The 22,800-nt window shown below is 42.5% G+C and overlaps 1 protein-coding gene across 3 annotated transcripts in view; it reads left to right on the forward strand.

Moving 5' to 3' along the window:
• Nucleotides 1-22,190, forward strand: part of PLCXD2 (phosphatidylinositol specific phospholipase C X domain containing 2) — a 50,294-nt gene extending 28,104 nt beyond the window's left edge. For 2 of the 3 annotated variants that reach the window (XM_042957255.1, XM_007098592.3), the window contains 3 exons: nucleotides 3,068-3,528; nucleotides 8,738-8,979; nucleotides 15,918-22,190. In XM_042957255.1, the coding sequence (XP_042813189.1) occupies nucleotides 3,068-3,528; nucleotides 8,738-8,979; nucleotides 15,918-16,077 (863 nt within the window). In that variant the 3' untranslated portion in view covers nucleotides 16,078-22,190. Of the gene's footprint in view, nucleotides 1-3,067; nucleotides 3,529-8,737; nucleotides 9,047-15,917 lie in introns of those variants that run through there. The other variant, XM_042957256.1, reaches the window with a different exon arrangement.
• Nucleotides 22,191-22,800: the final 610 nt, after the last annotated feature.

Consider the following 22,800-nt stretch of genomic DNA (forward strand, 5'->3'; position numbering starts at 1 on the left):
TGCCGTCCTTAACTCCCACACAACAATAAGGCCAGGGCCAATTAAACAGGCATTTCCTCCTCTTCTGGAGGAATGCATGAATTTAATGCACGCATCCCAGGGCAAAGGGGGAGAAGGAGCCGTCACTATAGGCAACCTTAAAAAGTAAAATAACTTCTATCGAGTATAGGAAGAAGAAATCTTGCTAATGAATTCAGGCTATACAATATTAGGATTTTCTTTTTATAAGAACTGTTAGCAAATTGCGTGACTTGTAAATATTCTATGTGCAGGAGAAGGGAGGGTATTTTTACCCTGTGTTTTGAAAAACAACTAGTTAAACGCACTCAGGCCTGAAGGTTACTTCACTCACTCTATATGAGGTAAAAGCTTCCTGGGGAAAAAAAACCAAAAAAGGTGGAAAAGCAAAAATATTGGTAGTGGTTAATGAGTGATGGCTGGCTTTGACTGCTGTAGGTAGTGTAGGTAGGACAATGCTGTAGAACATTCAGCAATCTGTTCCATTGTCCCATCCTTTCCTATCAAGGGGATGGAGGGGTGTGGCACTGCACATAGGATGTCAGAAAGGAAAAGAGGAATTGGAGAAGGGAACAAAGAGATAGACTCAGTGTTCCTAAGGAATGTGCACACCCTCCCTCTTCTGCGGGATGGCCTGGGCACCGTGTGTGTCCCTGTGTATTCAGAAATGGTCCCTGGGGCCCCATTGCTGTCACATTGCTGCACAACCCTCGGGCATGAAGAAAAGCATTGGAGGTTGTTAGCACATCTCTGTCTGGAGGTTGAAACTGGGCTCAGCACCAAGAGAACACCAGAAGGGATTTATCTCTTCTCTGTGCTTGGATAATGGCTATTCCCTGAGACCCAGGGAAGAATTAAGTTCAACGTGTGCCTCACACTATATTACACACTCAGTCCTGAACAGCTGGGCTGCTAGTACAATTTAAAAAGAAGAGAGAACTGGCTGTTCACCATCAATGTATAATGTATTCATAATAAATCTCTCAATGAGGAGGTATAAAGATTTCCTGTTGCTGCATAAGCCAAAGGAACAGAGCATTAGGCAAGTATCCAGTGAGTCTCATTAACAGAAACAACCAGTACGGAAAATCCAGGGGGACTTGCTCCACATTTCTGTTAGTAATGGCAATTTTTTTACCTGAAATATGCTAGTAATTTTCTCGCTTGTAAAATTGACTTTGCCTAAGGATTAATAAATATGCTTTTTCTTAATAGTTACTGAATACCCTCCATGTTCTAGAGACTGTATAACAAAACATTTCTTGTCACCTTTTTTCTTTTTTGCTTTTTTGCTTTATTTCTGAGAAGATAAAATAGTAAAGCCATCCCAGATTGATTTATTTTAAAAGAAAATGGAAATAACATATATTTAAAATTTAGTCAAGGGGAACCTGGGTGGCTCAGTCGGTTGAGAGTCCGACTTCGGCTCAGGTCATGATCTCACAGCTCGTGAGTTCGAGTCCCGCATCGGGCTCTGTGCTGACAGCTCAGAGCATGGAGCCTGCTTCTGCTTCTGTGTCTCCCTCTCTCTCTGCCCCTAACCCTCTCGCATTCTGTCTCTGTCTCTCTCAAAAATAAATAAACATTAAAAAAAATTAAAATTTAGTCAAAAGAATAATTGATAATAATGAACCCTATGAATTAAAAAATTTTGATTCTAGGGGCACCTGGGTGGCTCAGTCAGTTAAGCATCTGACTCTTGGTTTCAGCTCAGGTCATGATCTCACAGTTTGTGAGTTCGAGCCCCGAGTCAGGTCTTGCACTGACAACCCGGAGCCTGCTTGGGATTCTCTATCTCCCTCTCTCTCTGCCCCTCTCCTGCTCGCACTGCCTCTCCCAAAAAAAATAAATAGACTTTAAAAAATTATAAATAAATAAATAAATAAATAAATAAATAAATAAATAATTTTGGTTCTAAAATGGGTGGTACTGGTTAAGAACAAAGTTAGTAAGGTCAGAACAAGGACATTCTCCTCCTACACTTTGCTTGCAAAGTGCAGTCACCTATGCGGGGTCCCCAGTGTCAGAGCCAGTCACAGAGCCATCTAGCTGCTGGTAGATAGAAACCAATGACAAATGAAAGATATCTGTCAGAGATAATTTTCACACACGCACGCGCGCACACCCCCCCCCCCCACACACGATAACTTTCACTTTAAGTTACTCCTGAAATTTTTTCATACCAGAGTTAGAACTGTGTCTGTCATAGTCACTTAGACTTTCTAACAATAAGATCATCTCAGTGTCTAGGTGGATAACTACCCTCTTTTCTCGAAGGCAGAGGAATGGAACGTACATTTGATCATTTAATAGACAATTTGACTTTTTAAAATATGTGTCCAAAAAGAGGGTTCTGTTGAGTAACCTGTGTTGAGCTCTTAAAAATCATTATCTGATTTGTCAAGAAATTATTCCCACTGACTCAGGTGTTTACAATAGTAAAATAGCATGTACAATAACATAAAAAATAGTATACATAATAGCAATTGTCCTCTTTAAAATTCTGCCTTTCCTGGAATTTAAATGCCTGTCCCAGAATGATCGAGATAGATGTAGGGTTTTCATCTTTGTGTCAATGGCTGCATGAATAAAGCAGATATGCCAGCATTAAGCCACCTTCTGTAAGAGACATGTCAGCCACCTCAGTTTGTCGTCTTAGGAATATTCTTTAGCAAACATCTTTGTTTTCCAAACATTAATTTATTTCCCCAGAATAGCTTTCCTGAAATGAAATTACTGGATCAAGTGGTATGAATATTTTAAAGCTCCTCTTTCTCAGCATGTTTCTAAGCAGCTCTCCAAACGGGTATTTATTAATTCACCTTCTGTGAGTAATATACGAGAATTACAGCCATATTCCACGCTTAACAAGCTGCTAATAAGACTACATGACTTTTATTTGTGCTTATAGCAAGCTTGGAAAGTTCTGCAAGTGTTCATTTACATTTTTTGTGTGTATTTGCTAATTTTGAGCTGTTTCCTTATCAGCTGGCTTATTTTTCCCAGCTCCAGTCTCAACCGCTTTTCTCACCTCTGTTGCTTTGCACAGGCTCACATGATTCATTTAGCTACTGGGTAGATGAAAAGTCTCCAGTGGGGCCTGACCAAACCCCAGCCATCAAACGCCTCGCCAGGATCTCCTTGGTGAAGAAGCTAATGAAGAAATGGTCCGTGACTCAGAACCTGACGTTCCGAGAGCAGCTGGAAGCTGGGATCCGCTACTTCGACCTACGTGTGTCTTCTAAACCCGGGGATGCCGACCAGGAGATCTACTTCATCCACGGACTTTTTGGCATCAAGGTCTCGGATGGGCTGATGGAGATTGACTCATTTCTTACACAGCACCCCCAAGAGATTGTCTTCCTGGATTTCAACCACTTCTACGCCATGGATGAGGCCCACCACAAACGCCTAGTTCTCCGGATCCAGGAGGCCTTTGGAAACAAGCTGTGCTCAGCCTGCAGCGTGGAGAGCATGACGCTGCAGGCCCTGTGGGAGAAGAAGTGCCAGGTAAGCGGAAACAGACATGCTTGCAAGGGCACGAACGTAAGTCTGTCTGCTTTTTATTTTATTTTTCACCTATTTTGAGAGAGAGAATGTCCAAGCAGGGGAGGGGCAGAGAGAGAGGGAGAGAGTATCCCAAGCACTGCCAGCATGGAAGCGACTTGAGGGCTCAAATTCACAAACTGCAAGATCATGACCTGAGCCGAAATCAAGGGTTGGACGCTTAACCGACTGAGCCACCCAGGAGCCCCCCTTCTCCCTTTTCTATATCACCAGCTGGAGGGCAGCTCACCCCAGAGCTCTTAGGCTGGGGGGCAGAGATGATTTGGAGTGTTCAATGTACACACACCAGTTCCTGGGTGCTTGTGAACTGGGATTGACACCTGCCAAGTATTTACAATTTGCTTGGCAGACTGTTGGAAGCATCTAGGTTGCCTTTGAATGGCCTGGCCAGAACCAGCGCACAACAGTGTGGTGAAATTGGACCAGTTGGTGATTACCACTTTCTTTATCTCCCATAGAATCCCATTTTCAGGCTCCTACTTCCCCTCAGGGATAGGCCGGTCCATTCTGCCTCTACCTCAATGTCAGAAAATCCCTGCATTAGCTGACAAAGCATGTAAATGATTCAACTCAGAGGCTTAACATTTTAAAAGGCTCCCTTCACAGATTTGGGGTCATGGCTGGAGAGAGTTAAGGAAGGAAGAGCTCAACAAAGGGATCCAGGCTGGAGAGAATTCCTAGATCCCTTAAGCTTAGTAGAGCCTCCAAACTAGGCTTTGAGGAACGTCCAGAAAAGGAATGTGGGCCTCAGATATATGCTGCTCTGATCCCACAGGATGATAGATAATGGGAGAGGGGAGCTTCAGGAAAGGTCAGCCTCCCATTTGGACTATCTTTAAAAAAAGAAAAAAAAGCAAGTCCCTTTCATTCACAGCTGCTCACTTACTCCTACACGCACATCAACCAAAGCATCTTAAAGAGGCAGTTATTTTTGAACTTGGGGAAGAGCTTTTAATTAAAAATCAATTAAAGCTTTTTCACTTGCAAATATTTATTGAACACCCAAGTATGTGCCAAGCACCAGTCTAAGCACCTGAGATAAATTAGTAAATAAAACAAAGATCCTTGCCTTCATGGGGCTTTCATTCAGGTGCAAGGAAATAGATCATAGATCATCATCATAACAAAACCATTACAGAAAATGCTAGAAAGGGATGCAAGCAATGAAAACAGAAAGGCAAGTGTGATTAGGAGGAACCAGCGTTCTGTGGGTTGGAGGGTCGATCTCAATTGTAAATAGGTTGATCAGGGTAGACATTCGAGGGAGTTAATCGTGTGGACACTGGGGGAAGAACTTTGCCAGCAGAGGAACCAGCCAGTGCCTGACGTCTTTGAGGAGAAGCAGGGGCACGGGGCTGAAGAGCAGAGCAGCGAAGATCAGAGCCCGTGGGTGATTGGTTAGGTACTCCGGCTCTCACTCTGAGGGAGGAAGGTTGTGAGAGGGTTCTGAGCACAGGGTGCTGTGTCCTGAATTACACGTTAATGGAGTCTCTGTGTCTGTTAGGAAGAAGCCAGGGGTAGGAGGGAACCGGTGAGGAGAGCATTGGTAGTAAGTGGTCAGATTTGGAATCTACCAGAAGGTGGAGCCAACAAGGTTTGCTAGTGGACGGGATTCAGGGCGCAAAAGAAACAGGCTTCAAGGTTGCCTCCCAGGTTTGGCCTCAGTAACTGGAGATGCCAGGTGGTTTTGCACACCTATAAAAGGGCTAAATAAACGTCTTTGACTCCACAGAGGCTAATGAGTTAACTCTTAGTATCTCTTAAAATTTCTCTAAACCACTTTTCCTCGCTGAAACTTTGTGATAGTTTGCCAAATATTTATCACACCTCTGCCCCTGAACCTAAGTTGATATTTTTTCAGACTCTAAGGCCTAATTTGGAGAGATTTTTCTCTCAGTGGAGTCTCTCTTACGATATGAAATAATAGTAATAACAATGTCACCTTAACAGCTAACATTTATTGAGCCTCTCTGCTCCGTGTTTGGTACATGGATTGGCACATTTAATCCTCTCTGCAGCACTATGAGGTAGGTGTTTGTTATTATCCTCATCTTATAGATGAGACTTACAGAGAGGCTAAGCCTCTTGCCGGAGAGAACATTGCTAGTGAGTGGCAAGAGCCAGGATCGAGCCGCAGCCTGCCTGGCTCCCCAGAGCTCCCGCAGCTTCTGATGCCGTCCCAGCGCCGTTCCCTCACCTTGGTGGTTTTCACAACAAATATCGTGGGTTACGCTCATAAAAACATGTTCTCCTTATCCATGAGCCCCTATTATCAGAGAGTCACAGAGAGCAGAATGGAAGAAAGGGCTAGAGACCTGTAGGAGGGCCTTTGAATTTGGGATTCAGGTAAGAACAAATCTGAGTAAAGCTAAGTTTGATAATCAGATATCTGTCATAAATATAGATTTAATACTTTGTGCCCAGGGAGTATCCTGGATGGAATGCCTTCCTGCATACGAAATTGTTTGGAAGTCTGCAAGAGTAACAGGTTATCTTCAGGAATACTGACTAGGACAGACAGTGAATTTCTAGCAGCAGGGGGACGAGCTATCCTCATTTTCAAGTATGGGCTAATCTGTGTCTTCCAACTACCACACACCTCAAATTACGAAGGGAAGAGATTACGATGACATATCAGAAAAAGGGAGCCTGTCATCCATTTGAATTGGAGGATCTCCCTGTTCTTCGCTTCCCGAAGTTTTCCTTGCTGTGTCTCTTCTTAAAACCTAAACAGAGACCTCACAGTCATCAGTCACCTACCCTGTGCTGGTGGTTAAACTTTAAATATTCATTATGTAATGAGCTGCCTGGCATGTAACCCCCTGAGTATTTTATCACTACAATTTAATAGCACGAAGTGTACTACCATTCAGTCAAATTTCATTTACCCGACAGTTACGTCCCAGCTCACTGATACATGTGCATAGCGGCTATGGGTTTTGAGGTACAGTGAATTAGAAGATTTATTCTACAATGTGGCAGTATTTCGAATCTTAATGAGAAGGTGGGAGTACATAACACTCCTAAAATACAAAACGACCGATATACAATTGCAGGATAAAACTGCCCTACCTGCACTCTATGAAGAGAGGGGTTTGTAATCAATCAATTGAAAAATAGTACATAGCATAAATCTACAGCCCAGGGGCCGCCAGTAAAGGACCCATCAAAATAAGAGGAGGTCAATCAAGGAATAATTCTCAAAAGAAATTTGATTTCAAATCTGAGCCTCAAGAGAAACCCTGAACATAAATTGCTGAGCTGGAAGGGAGAGAAAAATATAGCAGGGCAATGGAGGGAGGCAGATGCGAAACACAGGCCCTGGGGCAAGAGTTACTGCCCTAGAATTCCATAGAATAAGGTTGGTTTGCTAGGTCAGCCTCCTGCTGTCAGCAGAAATTCTCCCTATAACTCTTAGGGTCAGATTGCTCAAGAAGTCTCTTGAGGAAAGGCATAAAGCCCCTTTTGTACAATTTGTACTCCTTACACCTTTTCCAAGGCAGACTAAAGAATAGCATGCTCCTCTTATCCCCTGACACTGCTCAGGGTCCAGGCAGCTCTGAAAATGGCCTGCCGGAGAAGGATCGCACAGCCTCCCGCCTCTCCCACAGTCCATTTCCAAGGCCAGCTTTCTCCCCTTCCCCAGGCTGGAGACCCCAGCCTTCCAGCCAGCCAATTACACCGCCAGCGGGAAATCCTCCCAATCTCCCAGGCAATCTGCTTACTATGAGCCTGTGATTAACCTCATTAACACACGTGTTTACCACAGGCATCATTAGCAGTCAGTCAGACATTACTCAACACCATTAAAAACAACAAGAACAACTATTTGCCTGTTGGGTGCATCCAGCCTGGTGCACCCTTGCTCTAGGCCCCCAGGAGCAGTTGGTCAGGCACCTTAGTCACTAGCTAAACACACTGCAAAGGAGACACACATTCATAGCCTTCCTTCTTGGGTGCCTGGGGGATTATGCTCTCGGGCTAGCTATCTGAGGATTGCGGTCCAGGGAGTGTAAACACGCTGGACATTCCTCCAGGAAGAGATTACTGGTGCCTGGGAGCAGGGGGACTCTATTACTTCTAGAAACCTAGGCAGCAGAGCTCTGAATTGGGACAATCAAAATAGCAATTCCCTGTCCCTCAGCTGCCTCTCAGAAACTAATTAATGCTGTGACTGTGGCTTGCTAATTATTTTCAAAATCACTACCAGTCTCCAGAGGCCCCGCTGGAGACCCATTGCCTCCTGGAAGTCATCCCTGCCTGGAGTAGTGCCCTCCCACGCCCTCGTGGGAAGGGTTATTTCATTCAGTCAGCTCGCACTGTTGAAATTCTAGGTACTCCCAGATTAGTTCAATGTGTTGGTCACAACCCCAGGAGTGTCAGTTTCACGACCGTAGGAGCCATAACTTGTAGACCGCACCAGCCACGGGGCTCTCCATCAGGGGCTCAGAGCCCCAAGGGAAGGGGCATGGGTAGAATTTAAGTAGGCTGTGAATTTGCATAGGAAAAATCTACATATTTGTTCCCTGTCACCTTTAGCTGAAAATTAGTATACTCATCGACAACGAGTGCAGGCAGTCAGCCATAGCACTATCGGCCGTACGGGTGACTTTGTCCCCATAGAAATCACAGCTATTTCCATATTACATTTCAGTTATTTGAAATATCACTTAAATTCATCATTAACTCAAAATGATGGAACTTAGTGCACTTACAACAAAATACTTTTATTTAATGTGAAGCATATACATTAATTTATTATAAACTTAATAATATGTTAATAGCTATATTTCACTCTTAATAATTTCTTTTGTAATCCTATTTTATTTTATACATTCATTTAAAACATAATCTGAGAAGGGGTTTGGGATTTTGTCATACTTCTAGAGGTGTTTGTGACAAAAATAAAGCTAAGAATCTTCAAGTCATATACAAGTACTTAAACCTTTGCTTACTGATTTTTCTAAATACATATATAATATATATAATATAAAACATATTATAATTAATATAAATATATATTAAATATAATGATTTAATTTCTATATGCTTGTATTCGTTTGTCTTTAATCCTAGCAATCAGGACAAAGCAGGGAGTTAACACTCAGCTTGTTCATAAATTGCTCTCCTTTTTCTGTTTTGAATGTTTCAGGTTCTTATTTTCTATCACTGCCCCTTCTACAAGCAATACCCCTTCCTGTGGCCCGGAAAGAAGATCCCAGCGCCCTGGGCAAACACCACAAGTGTGCGCAAACTAATCCTCTTCTTGGAGACCACTCTGAGTGAGCGGGCCCCACGGGGCTCCTTCCATGTCTCTCAAGCGATTCTCACGCCCCGAGTGAAGACCATCGCCCGAGGCCTGGTTGGTGGCCTCAAGAACACTCTGGTTCATAGGTAAGAGTTTGCTTCCTCTAACTTGAACACTGACAGTACAGAGCCTGCTTGGGATTATCTGTCTCCCTGTCTCTCTGCCCTTCCCCTGCTCGTGCTCTCTGTCTTTCTCTCTCTCGAAATAAATAAACATTAACAAAACAAAAAAAAAAATTTGCTTCCACCCCAGAAGTAAGGTTTAAAAAAAACAAAACAAACTTGATTCTCTTTTGAATCAACAGTAAAATTGTATAGTTTGAACATTTAGAATAATGACAAAACAGAAAACCTTATATTTGAAAAATCTGTGCATTTGAGGTGGTTTGCATTAACTGTGGCCAAAGGATCTCTGAATACTTTGTTGGAATATACAGTATACCGTAACTACTCTCCGAACTTTGATGCTAAGGCAAAGCACTTTAAGCCAACAGCACTCTGTTCATTTCTGGCACGTGGTCACACTGTGAACTTGCCCTGCCCTTGCAGCCGGCCCAAGTACTCACTCATTTAAGAAGCATTAAGTGGGGCGCCTGGGTGGCTCAGTCGGTTAAGCGTCCGACTTTGGCTCAGGTCATGATCTCGCGGTCCGTGAGTTCGAGCCCCGCGTCGGGCTCTGTGCTGACACCTCAGAGCCTGGAGCCTGTTTCAGATTCTGTGTCTGCCTCTCTGACCCTCCCCCGTTCATGCTCTGTCTGTCTCTGTCTCAAAAATAAATAAATGTTAAAAAAAATTAAAAAAAAAAGAAGCATTAAGTGAGGCAGCTGTGCTAGGTGCTAGGTATGCAGAGATAGCCTGGCACGGTTTGTCCCTTCCATAGTGACCATGAATCCTAAGAAGCAACTGAGGATGCCACCTGCACTGTCACAGCTTGAAATACTTCCTCAGAGCACAATTTATTCTCACTGTACAATTAGGTAGGAGAAGCTCCGGATACTTATATACACACACACACGCACGCGTGTGTGTGTGTGTGTGTGTGTGCCTATGGATATGGATATGGATAAAGGGAATGTTATAAATACATTTGGATAACAGGGCAACCGTGTTATCCAAGCTGAGGAAGTGTTGGGGTGATAAAGGATATTTACAAGACTCACTTTGGTTCCTGAGTTCCAGGTGGTAAGCACCAGCGTTTACATAGAGAAAGGTTCTTCCAAAAATGTGTCCCTGCCTGCTTGGTTCTGCATTTGGATAGCATCATTCCAGATAACAGGAGTTTACCTGGCAGGAGTTCACATAGCAGGGAGCACCTGCACTTTTGTTCGCTGCTGAAAATTCCTATGTTGCCTTATGTTGGCCACGAACAAAACCAGAAACCCTTACTTTGTGACTCTATTAAGTTTTGACTAAATTACTTGTGCTGAACTTGGAAAAGAGAATGTCATAAACCAACGATATATCTCTGAAAGACCCAGAATTACAAACTTTCTTTTTTTATAATATATGTTCATGTATCCACACTATTTTCCACATGCGTTTGGTAAATTTATGGATTAACATTATTTATTTATTTATTTATTCATTCATTCACTCATTCATTAGTCCAACAAAGATTGAGTACTTGGGAGGAGCTAGGTCTAAAGATACAAGGTAAACAAAAGATAAATAAATAAAATACACAAGGTAAACAAAAAATAAAATAAAGATACAAGGTTAACAATATAGTCTCTGTCCTCATGGAACTTAAGTCTATCAGGAAAAATAAACATGTACATTTCTATAAACATTGTGAAAATAACTATAATAAAGCCTGTACAAGGAGCTGTACTAATAAGGGAGAGGAAGTATTTAAAAATAAGGATACGTTATATCTGCATACTGTAACTCAGAATATGAATTACCTTCTTGCAGATGTTTTCATTTCATTCTTAAATTAAGCCAGCCTCCAGGTGGGCATATTGTCTAGAGCACATTATTGTCCCCATTTCAGATGGGACTCAGTAAAGTTAAGTGACTCGGACCCACATAGCTGGTAAGGGTCAATACTCTGAGACTCTGAGTCAATACTCAGAGTTAGGGTAAAAGCCCTAACTCTGGACTTTGGATTATTCTAATGTTGCCCTTTTCCATATTTACCACTGACTTGAATATAGCATATTTCATTGCTCTGCTCCTTTCTGCTCCACTGGCCTGTAATTGTCTTACTAGTACCTGAATCTGGTCGTATCTTCTTGATTACAGCTGTGAACCCACAAAGTCACAATGTCTTGCATACTTGTCAACTCCTAGAACTTTAATCTGGCTGCAAATGAAGCACAAAAGTCTTGACCTTAGTGGTAATGATGGCGGCAAATGCCCAAAGCCAAGAGATCCTAGTGTGCCGAGCCCTTGCCCACTGATAGCAAGCAGGTGTCTCGAGACTGGAAAGACACTTGGGCCTCTCCACCGTGCTGGTCTCAAGAATAGTACATGGCAGCAAGCATTGCCAGGCCTCCACATCCACAGATGGGAGAAACTCAGTCAAGAGTTTGTTCCCAAACCCCCAGCATGACATGCAGCTGTTATTTTCTCTGGGCAGTTGAAGAAGCATAGCCAAGAAGCAACTCCAACATGCCAAAAGTCTGTCCTAACTAAGGTACAAGGGTGCTGTCAGACTGGTCCTGGGCACTGGTTATCAGCTGCACCAAGAGGAAAAAGATCAGGTATATTTTCCCACAAATGTAGAGGTGCCTTTTTTTTCTTTTTCAGTGGGAAGTTAACCTAACTCTTGGGTGAAATTTTGGACCTGAGATCTTGTTTGCTATGGTTCATCACCCTGAAAGGAAGCCATGAAAAATACAGCCATTCTGACTGAATGTCTATGGTAGTTGCCCCTAGATTCTTAGAAACCTTGGACTCACACTGAAATCAACTGGAAAAAAGGTTATGCCTAAGCCCAAGGACAGAGCAGCCATGAGGCCATACAAAGGGACACAGACTGAAATCAGAGGCCTGAGACTGAAACCTGACTTGGTCCCTGTTATGGGCTGAATTATGTGCCCTGGAAATTCATATGTTAGAGCCCCAGGCCCCAGTTTCTCAGAATGTGACTGTATTTGGAGGGTCTTTAAAGAAGTGATTAAGTTAAAATGAGGTCGTTAGAGGGGGCCCTAATCCAGTCGGACTGGTCTCCTTATAAGAAGAGGGAATTTGGACAGAGAGACTCCGGGGATGGGTGTGCTCAGAGAAAAGCTGATGTGAGGACACAGCAAGAAGGTGGCCATCTGCAAGCCACGGAGACAAGACTCAAACCAAACCTGTCAACATCTCAGTCTCAGACTCCAGCCTCCAGAACTGGGAGAACATACATTTTTGTTGTGTAAGCCACCCAGTCAGGCGTTTTCTATGGCAGCCCTAGCAAACTAATGCTGTCTCTTAACAGGTGGCCTTGGACAAGTTTCCTGAGGTCTCTGATCTGTCCCTTTCTCGCCACTTAAAGAGGATTAGTAATACTGCACAAAACTGTAGAATCTTACGTGACAATGCCTACCACAGTGCCTGGCACAAAGTAGGCATGCCAACTCTACCTGTAGAGAAACCCAGAAACGGAGAGGGCCAGCGTTGTTCCCAGTGGGCTTCAAAGGCAAAGGGAAGTTTCTAAGCAACTGCTCTGCTCGTGGGGCCTGGTGCTTCACAGGCCTATCAGCAGTATCTGGCTCACCCTTCTGCACTGATCCCCCCTTGGTAAATAAAGGCCAGGAGTTCAGAAAACAGAGCAGTTTTTCCTCACAATGAGTTCTACATTTTCCTGTCGTTGTACGTAATCCTGGTTATTTGATCCTTGCCTTGAGGAAAGGTTGATACGAGCAACCTGAGGCTGACACAGAGCTCTTTGTCACCGGAGACCGCACATTTCCCACATTTCTCTGCTCAGGCTCCAGGGATCCCCTGTGGTTTGGCTCCGGCTGGAGTCACCTGGAGTTGCCACCAAGCCTTTAATTCTCATTTTCCCATGGTGACCAGAAGATGGCGCCAGCATTACATACCTAAACACTGACTGGCAGATTATCATTATTTTTTAAAGTAAGCTCTACACCCCACGTGGGCTTGAACTCACGACCCCGAGATCAAGGGTTTCATGCTCTACCAACTGAGCCAGCCAGCTGCCCCTGACTAGTACATTTTAAAAAGAAGTCTTGAATGGATCAGGCTCTGGACTGCAGTGGCCTTCCTGTGGGCCACTGTATGTATTCCAAGCCTCTATCGCCAAGGGAAGACTATTTGTGGCGCTTTGTTCTCGGCCTTCAAATATCTCTACCCTACACTCTACCATCTATGATTCCTTCTCTCGTGCCAAACACTTACATGGTGCTTACTATATCCCACGCGTAGTTCCAAGCACTTCACATGTATTACCTTATTTAATTCTTCAAAACTCTGTATGAAGTTAGTAGTATTATTATCCCCACTTTACAGGGGGATAGACTGAGGCGCAAAGAAATTAAATAAGCTGAGGTCAAGTTGAGGTTATTAAGTCTTCAGGAGACCCAGTTAAAAATGTAATTACTCATGTGATCGTGGTTTCTTAAATCCCAATTAGACTACTAATATAAAAATGCAAATTGACTTATGAGATGCGTTTTAGCCCCTGGCCAGTTATCAAGTCCACTGAGTGAGGGAAGCAACGCAGGACTGACCATCATTGTCACGGTAAGAGGAAAAGAGAAAGGAAGGCAAAATGGTACCGAGGTCTCGATAAGGTTGTCGAGACTACGGAGAGGTTAGGAAGGGCAGCTCTGAAAGAGAAAAGGAAAGGAGAAGATGACAACCAAGGACAGTGTCACCACAAGAGAAAGAAGTCCACTAAGATGAACTTATTTTCAATTTTTGCCTAGAGCAAATTCTTCCTAAAAAATCCCCAGTCCCTTAACCAAAACGTAAGCCACAGTTTTTGTCTTCCTCACGGTCTTCTCAGCTTATCAGGTATTCAGTGAGCTATTTTTCCCATGATGCAAAGCTATGAAGTTTCTGTACCGCCCATGATATTTCCATTTCCTGCTAATACAGAAGGCATCACATTAAATTGTTGTCATTTGTTTATGTCACTAAATTGTGAGCTGCTTTGGACAAAACATTCTGGCTATCACATAGAAAACCCTCAAATTGTAAAATGTAACTCACAGGCTGTGTTTGTGAGACCACTGAGTAAGCGCTGGTCCATTAAGAAGCCACACATACTCCTGGAGTAACTGTATATCCAGATGGGAAAGTGAACCCTGACCACCTCCTTCATACCATACATGAAAATTAGCTGGAGGTAGATCTTTGATCTAACAGGAAAGCTAAAACCATAAAGCTTATAGAAGAAAACAGGAAAATATTTTTGTGACTTGGGACTAGGCAAAAGTCTCCTAGATAGGTCACATAAATTATAAGAGAAAAATTGATGAGTTAGACTCCATTAAAATTAAGGAATTCAACTCACCAAAATATGCCATTGAGAAAATTAATAGGCAACATATGGGCAAGGATAAAATATCAAAAAGCATATCTGAGAAAATACTAGCATCTAGAATATATAAATAACTTCTACAGCTCAACAATTAAAAGAAAAAAGAAAAAAAAGAATAGGTAGAAGAATTGAACAAGAACTTCAAAAAGCAGACATACAAATGGCCAATAAGCACATTACAAACTGCTCAGCCTTATTCTTCATCAAAAGAATGCATATTGAAACACTGTTATATATCTTTACATACCCACTAGAATAGCTAAAATTAAAAAGACTAATCGTGCCAATGTTGGTGAGGCTCTGAAGCAACCGGAAGTCTCATATTTTGTTGCTGGGAATATATAATGGAACGATCTCTTTGGGGAAAGATCTGGAAGTTTCTTATAAAACTAAATGTAAACCTCCCGTATAATAAGGCAATTTCAGGTGTTGGTACTTATCCAAAAGAAATGAAAATAAGTGTTCACAAAAAGACTTAGATAAGAATATTCATAACAGTTTTATCCACAATATCTAAAAACAAGTAGCTTCCCATTTATTCATCAATAAGAAAATGGATAAACAAACTACTATGTTCATGCAGTGGAATACTGCAGTGATTAAAAAGGAGAACAGACTACTGGCGTATATAGCAACACAGATGAATCCAAAACCAGAATGCTTAGTCAAAGAACCTCACACAAAAAATACAGAGTGCGTGAACTTGCATGAAGTTCTAGAACAGGCAAATTTAATCAATGGTAGGACAAAAGTTGTGACAACTGTTGCCTCTGGGAGGATGGGGACAGGGATTGATGAGGAAGGTACATGCAGGAACCTTCTGGCCTGCTGGCAATGTTCCTTGTGTACCTTGACATGGGGTATGTGTTATGTGTTTACATTTGTCACAACTCAACTAGGTTACATGTAAGATTTGTGCATTTTTTTTTTTAGATTTGTGCATTTTATTGGATGCAAGTTTATGTCAAAAGAGAAACAAATTAAAACAAATATTGAATCCTCCTTAATGAGATGCATACTGAGGCGTTAGGACATGTGTGTAGATGTGTGCAGTTGGAACTTGTCAAAAATGTAAGATGTTTTGATGGAAGGATAGAGTGGTGGGTCGATGGACGGTTATGTGGCAAGTGCTGTAAAATGTTAGTGCTGGAAGCTAGATGGTGGATGCACTTACTATAAATTTATTTCAGTGTTGCAATCAATATGTTTGCAATTTTTCATGTTAAAAATAATTAAAGAGCCTACCAATAATTAGGTCTTGATCTTAGTCTTTCAAGGTCCCATTGACATGGCTGTCTCTTTGGTGCTTGCGGCAAATAATCTTGTCTTCCAGCGCAGAAACCTTGAAAGTACAATTCTCTGTTGGAGTTGACATCACTCCATCCCTCAAAGAGATATAAAGCTTAAACAGATGAACTTCTGGGGGCTTGTGCTTGTATTGACATACTTTTGTTACATTAATGGAAACGTCTTATTTCTGTTTCTGAAAGAGTCCTTTTAAACTCTGCTCCCTGCTCTCTCTTCTGTGCAGGAATCTTCCTGCCATCCTGGACTGGGTGAAAACCCAGAAGCCCGGAGCCATGGGTGTCAACATCATCACATCGGACTTCGTGGACCTGGTGGACTTTGCCACTACTGTCATTGAATTGAACGACCTCCTACAGGAGGATAGAGCTTTGGCTAAATGCTGATTTGATTTTTTTTTTTTAATTTATTTAACTTAATGTTGACTTTGTTGATCCAGACCAGAGTTCTGAAGGGTTTCCTGTTAGGATGGTCCCTGGGCAGTGATGGGGAAGTAGGAGGAGGAGGGTGTTTTCCCTTCTTCATAGGGCCATTTGGATTAAACTACAGAGATTTTAATTGCATTTTTCCCAAATGAGACTAAAACTTAAGTCCAAGGGAAGAAGCATATCTCATGTGATCAAGGTCAAGGTCTCCCCAGTGGCTCATGATGTTGGATGTAATATGGAAATGGAGTCTCCAGGTTCCATTGAGTGTCCCCTAATTGGCCCAGTTTCCTGTTTTCTTCCAGGATGTTGCATTTGAGCCTGTGAGGAGATGAATCAGAAAGGCATCCTTAGTCAAAGTAATGGCTCATTGCAGGCGTGGATGGCCCTATGGGGTGGCCCTAACATCAACCCAAGGCTTTGAGGGGAAAAAGGGCCAAGCACCAGCTCTCTCTGGCATGTTGAATGTCACCACTTCTCCCCTGAGAGAGTAAGACTTCTTTATCACCAGGCTGTACCAGCCATAATCTGTTCTTCCATAGCTTATGCTTGGGAACTGGTCACCTTCATTCTTTAGATAAACAGTACGTACTGCCTTTGGTATCAGAAATGTGTTTCCCGGTTTTAAAACATTGATCCCTTTCTATTTCTATTGGCCCCTTCTTAAAAGTGAAAGGAACAGTGGTGGAAGAGCCTTTCAGTGTGGGGCCCAACAGGAGATAGACATGCATGTTTGCTGCACGCCCGATTTCTTTGGTTTAAATCTGTAGCTTTCCCCAAAATGGCTGCCAGGTAAACTCCTGCATCATTTTGGCAAAGTCCTTTTTGAAGAATGGGATCTTCAAGCCAGATCTTGGAATCGCATTTCCTTGTTGTCTGCCTAGGACTCGGTCTGTGCTGTGAGACACAACGCTAACGGAAGGAGCCTTGTCTGTGACACCGGGGAGGCAGACACAGGAAGCATGGGAAAGTGCAATGGATTTAAGGAGGAAGCTCCAAGTGGGTTGGGAGCTGTTCTGTAACTCCTTGAAAACAAGACTACCTCGGGGACATTTAGGATGACTTGTGGGTCATCAAGTGAGAAATACCCAGTGTGGGAACTTTTCCGGTTTGTGTCTTGATTGTTCTCCTTTTTGCAGGTTGTTCTGAGCCTGCTAATCACCACTGCATGAGGGCTTTGAAACTCAAGGGGGGATTTTTTTTAATTGGTAAGAGGTACTTACCTATAGAGTCCTCTTGTGTTTTATTTATTTATTTATTTATCCACTTATTTATTTATAGATTAAGTATCTTCAGTGCTTCTTACCTCAAGAGCACTCACAAAGGAGCTTCCCGAACTCTTTTCACCCAGGCCCGATGCCGCCCTGATCTTTCTCCCTTCAATAGGACCGTGCATTTCAGCACTGTGAGTGACCTCTGACTCAGCTACAGATATTCCCAGCTCCCCCAGTCATCCTGGGACAGTGTTCATGCGTGGGTGTGGTCCAGACTTGAGAAGCCACTGCCAGGCCACGCACTGGGTCAGAAGATACAATGGGTCATGAAGAACTCTCAGTTCCTGAGGAAGACTCTCCAGTAGAAGGTTGAAAAGGAAGGAGCTGGAAAGAAAGCTGGGCATGGAGTGTGTACATACCGAGGCTCCTCAGGACTGTCTGAGGATCCCTAAGGAAATGGCAGCATCTGGATTCTTAAGGAGGAAAGATAAACGTGGAATCCTGGATGGATGTGTGTATGTGTGAAGACCGTTAGGCCACCCCCCCGGGAGCTTCCCATTTCTATTCTTCCGTGCTCACAGCTGGATCTTACCTGTCTCCTGCAATGGCGGGTATCCGGGGTGAGCTACCAAAAGCACACCCCCAAATCTTGGTCTTCCAGCCTCTACTGTCTGTAAAATAATTTAATCCCCGACCTCCAGCTTCTGCAGTTTGAGGAGGGCCACAACACAAATGCCTCTGGGAAAATCTGGTCTAACTTTTCCTGTTCTTGCATTTGAGCCCCCTCTCCAAAGAGGTTCCTGGGATTGTATCATCAAATTTTGGGGGGGCCTTCTCTGGAAAGGGGTAAGAAAGGAAGTGCCCTCACTTTCTCAATTTTTCTTCAATTCTAATATTAAACCCCAGTGACAAGCTCTGAAATTCCTGGCCACCCCTCGGGGTTTTATTTGTGGTCTCATTGTTTCAGTTGGTCTTCTTTTTCACTCTTGGTCAATTGCTAGGGACTAGGTCATTTCCCCTCTTTTAACCCTTTGTTACTTGGCAAAGAGATCAGGAGGCAAGAGGAGAATTATTCTGCTCTGTTTTATTTGAGCCTCAGCTTTGTCCAGGTGCTTGGTGCTACGAGGCCAGGTGTGTTGGCAGGGTGTCTTCAGAGGATGCCAGTGACACCCAAGGGCTGCTGACTGTTCAGTGAAATGTTTACTTGATTTTTGTTCCTTTCGTCTTAAGATACATAACTGCACTTCACTTGGGTTGTAACACTGAAGTGCACCTCAGTGGTTGCATAGTAAGAGGAAAGGCATCAAGCGTGACACAGAAGCACAGAAAATGGCCCCAAGGTCGTGTGCATGGAGTCCTACTCTATGTGGCAAATGCAGGTGTTCACTCCTTCATACTGTTTTGGGTTGCCAGCCTGGCTTGCATTTTGAAGTTCTACACAGGAGTTCTGGGAGATAGGAGGATTATTGGCAGTTCGCCCTTGATAAACACCTTGACTTGGCAGAATCTCTGCTCCAGGAAAAAAGTTGTTCGATATAATACAAAGGATATATGCATTCTGCTCTTGGACATGAGGCCAAGCAGAAGACTCAGTGACGGGACAGAGGGAGAGGAGACTTTAGTTCTATGATTCATTCTACAACTGCCAACAATAAAAATGTTTGACCCAACCGCATCATTCACTCTCACAAGATCAAACGAGCCTACCATACTTCCTCAGAATTAACTTCAAGATCAACGAAAAAGCTACTTGATTGAGCCAAAGAGGGCTTTAGTTTCATAGGATTTGGGGCCATAGTTATTCTGAAATGTAGGCCATAGGGATCCTGAAATGGTAACTCCACATGGTTTTTCATGAACTCCCTAGACCATTTGCCACATTTCCATGGCTTTGTGGCAAAGGGAACAATCACAGGTTTCAGTTAGATTGGAGCAATGTTTAAAGGCTTGAACTTGGAGCCTATTAGAGATACCACTGCGGTTTCATGGGCAGAAAAGATATCCTTAGGGTTGGAGAGAGAAGTCAAGATGGAATTGATGGAAGGGAATGATAAATTATTGAGGATTAATTTTTAAATTATTGACAGACCTAAGGATGTCATGCCCCCCCCAAAATGATATATATGCTGTATTAGACTCTCTAGTAATTTATTTTCCTTCTCTAGTAATTTATGTTCCTTAACACTGAGACCAGACCCCTGAATTCTTGAAAATAGTTGAGCCACAGTCCAAACCCAGGATTTTTATATAGACTCAAAAGCACAAGATCTGAGCCCAGGTCATGACCAAGGTTAAGAATCCTGGCTCTCCTTTCATGACCTCATATTCACATCACAAAGGTTATGTTTCTGTTCAAGAAGACAATGAAGTGAAGCCTTCTAGAATTAAATGCAGTTTTGTGGTGTGTCAGGATTTTCTGTTTCTGTTTTTCTGAATCCTGCCATAAGAAAGTGCTCCCCAAAGAGACATTATTACAACCTGGCGAGAAAGCTTAGTGCTAAGCTAAAGGTGGAGAAACAGAAGAAATTATGACGGAAATGAAACGATTTCTTTTCGTGGACGCAGTAGGGCTACACAAATTCAGGCCGTCTTACAGAATGAATTCATGGCCCAGTTGAAGTTTTTGGAATATTCTTTATTGGCTGACTGTAGATTTTTATTGTTAGGTTCTGGGAAATGGAACAACCTAATGAGTGGGGCACGCCATGAGACTTCTCTCTCATGGCTGAGCAAGTAAGCAACCCTGTGCTAAATCCACCTCGGTTCCTTAATCTGGAATAAAGATGTTTTCGGGTACCTTAGTGATGTTCTGCAAACCTTGGTCAACTAGCTCCCCAAAATGTCAGGTCCCTTATGATTAAATTAAATGCCTTATACTCAGGGGGCGAGGTGTGCAGTTATGGTAATTCTTCCTCGTGTGGCGTGTGTGAAGAAATGCTTTTTGGGTTCATTTCTCAAAAGTGTGGTCTAGGATGACAGCTGGTGCAACATTGGCGCCATAGTGATCCGTATAGTGAGATGAATAGAGCTGAATGAAATCTGCTGACACACTTGAGTTCCCAAGAGGGGGCTTTCCCAAATGCATGCTAAACAGTCATGTTATGCCAAAAGGAAGTGCACAGAAATTGATCACGTCAAATGTCCATACGAACAGGAAGTTTGTTCTGTGTGGCATAGAACGTGGTTGTCCCTCTCAATTCCACTAACTTTGCAGTAGTCCTCGGCCCTCGGCCTCAGACTGCTTCCTAGTGTTTGCCATCATGGCTTTGTCACTCAGAAATGTTGCCTTGGGACACACAGGAGTGAATTGATTAGGTGATAAGTGATTTAGCTGGAAACTTCACCCTAACTCCAAATGGTAATGAACAGCTCTTTACTCTCCCAAGAGACTTACTATCTTCTTACCTTCTGGCTTCCCCAGCTTCCTAGGAGAAATAGTGACACAAAAGGTACTATATTGCTGAACTGGCCCTTAACCTGGAAGAATACAGTACAAAATGCTATTGGTGGTGTTGAAATAGCACAGTCTTAAATGCTCAGAAAATATTCTAAGATGACTCTTTCTATCCTGCAGTGGATACAGTGTTCTAGTCTTTTCTCCAATGATACTTATTCTTAGTACTTTTCAAACTCCTTTCTAAGCCACATAGTTTGGATAAAATATTTTTCTTCTCTTTGCTGGGAATTCAATCCCACAATCTTGAGATAACCTCAATAGTCTAGAGGCATTTTCCTTCTCATTCCTTCTGATCTGCACAGAATACCACTCTCTCCTCTCCTCTTGGCCATCCTTGATCATCTGCTGATTACTGTTAATAACAGAATACCGGTGAAATTCATCCAAATAGACACACACATTCAATGAGGCCCAAGCCCACTCCTATCACAGTGGTTTTTATTGCTCCTTACTGGTCCCAAATGCGTAATTCTGACCCCGACACACACATGTGTACATGCATGGACGCGTGCATGCACACACACACACACACACACACAATCTGATTGGGGCCCAGATCTCGGGGCCAATACTTCATTCAAATCGCAGGGGCATGCTCACAAGCTTGGAGCCCAATGAGAAGCACAGCACTTTGAAGTCAGATAAGCCTTCCGTTGCTTTGTATATTTGCAGTTTAATATATGTTATTGCTTTATAGCACTAGTAACACTTCAGTCATGAATCTATAGTATCAACATGATAAATCTTAGAACATATTCTAGGCACGGCGGTACCTTGCTGCTATTATACTTACTAGTTTGCACCCCTGTGTTAATAAGCGTCACATACAGACTGTGTAGGCAGTGTTTGTATTGTGTATATGCCAACTGTTATACTTAACCTCGCCGATCAGCAGTTAGAAAATACAGAGGTTGTCATAGTGAAAATAAGTCTTGGTCAATTCAGATATGATATGTGAATCTGATAAATACTCTGTTAGATATTCTGTTTGTCCTCTATGCTTGTTTTATATTACAGTGCATGCTGTTTGCTAAGTTAAGTAACAAAAAATAATAAAATCAGAATAGTAAATTGTACCAATTTTAAGGTTAAAGTTTGGTACTTAACTTATATGCTGCTTGGTACTCTGAAATGTATTTTGTGGCTTAATTATCTTATTCACATACGTTTCACTTGGCTTCTTCCCTACGAGGAAATAATTGTTCAAATATATCTCTCCTTCTTTCTTGTAACCTGGATTATTCTGCTTAATTCAACCTAAAACATCGTAAAGCCAGATTACCTCATTTTAACTGTGAAAAAACAATTTAATAGGTATGATGACATTATGTCTTTTCTTGTATTTTATTTGAACGACCTAAATAGGCTTAAACCTAATAATAAATATAAAGCTTTAGCAGGCATGTTTCCTTGTTTCTGTATACATTTTATTGTTGACCCACTTCTGATCTTTTTTTTTTTTTTAAAGGTTATAGACCCAGTGTCAATCAAATATCTTAGTATACGACTTTGGATGAAGACATATTGGAATCAGCTGACCACACCTGCAGTCCCCAAGATGAGCCGTGCACGAAATGTGCACCCAATCTTGTCACCCACCCTTTTCTAAGCTTTGCCCTCAGCACTTCAACCATTTCTGCTAGGCTTTGGCCAGGTCCTGCATCCATATTCTCACCTGACCACCATGGTGAGCCCATGTTACTCTGAGTGATTGCCAAGCACCGAGATAAAACAATGCAGAGATTAGAGTGGGCATCCAATCTGTTGGCAAGGAAGATTCCAATATTTTCTTCATTCCTAATTCTTTTTAGTAGAATGCCTGAGCCCACTTAATTTCAGTGACTTTCTCTTTCTGCCCTATGCCCTGCAAAAATAACAGGGTCTGGTGAAACACCTGTGTATGAATTTAGCAGAAATGAAGTTAATTCTAAGTAGTCATTCATTTCACATAGTTAATGTTACAGCAGCAAATTAGGGACGATTCTATTTCTGTTCAAGTTAACATAGCAATCG

This window comes from Panthera tigris, chromosome C2, assembly GCF_018350195.1.
Source record: "Panthera tigris isolate Pti1 chromosome C2, P.tigris_Pti1_mat1.1, whole genome shotgun sequence".
Lineage (NCBI taxonomy): Eukaryota > Metazoa > Chordata > Mammalia > Carnivora > Felidae > Panthera > Panthera tigris.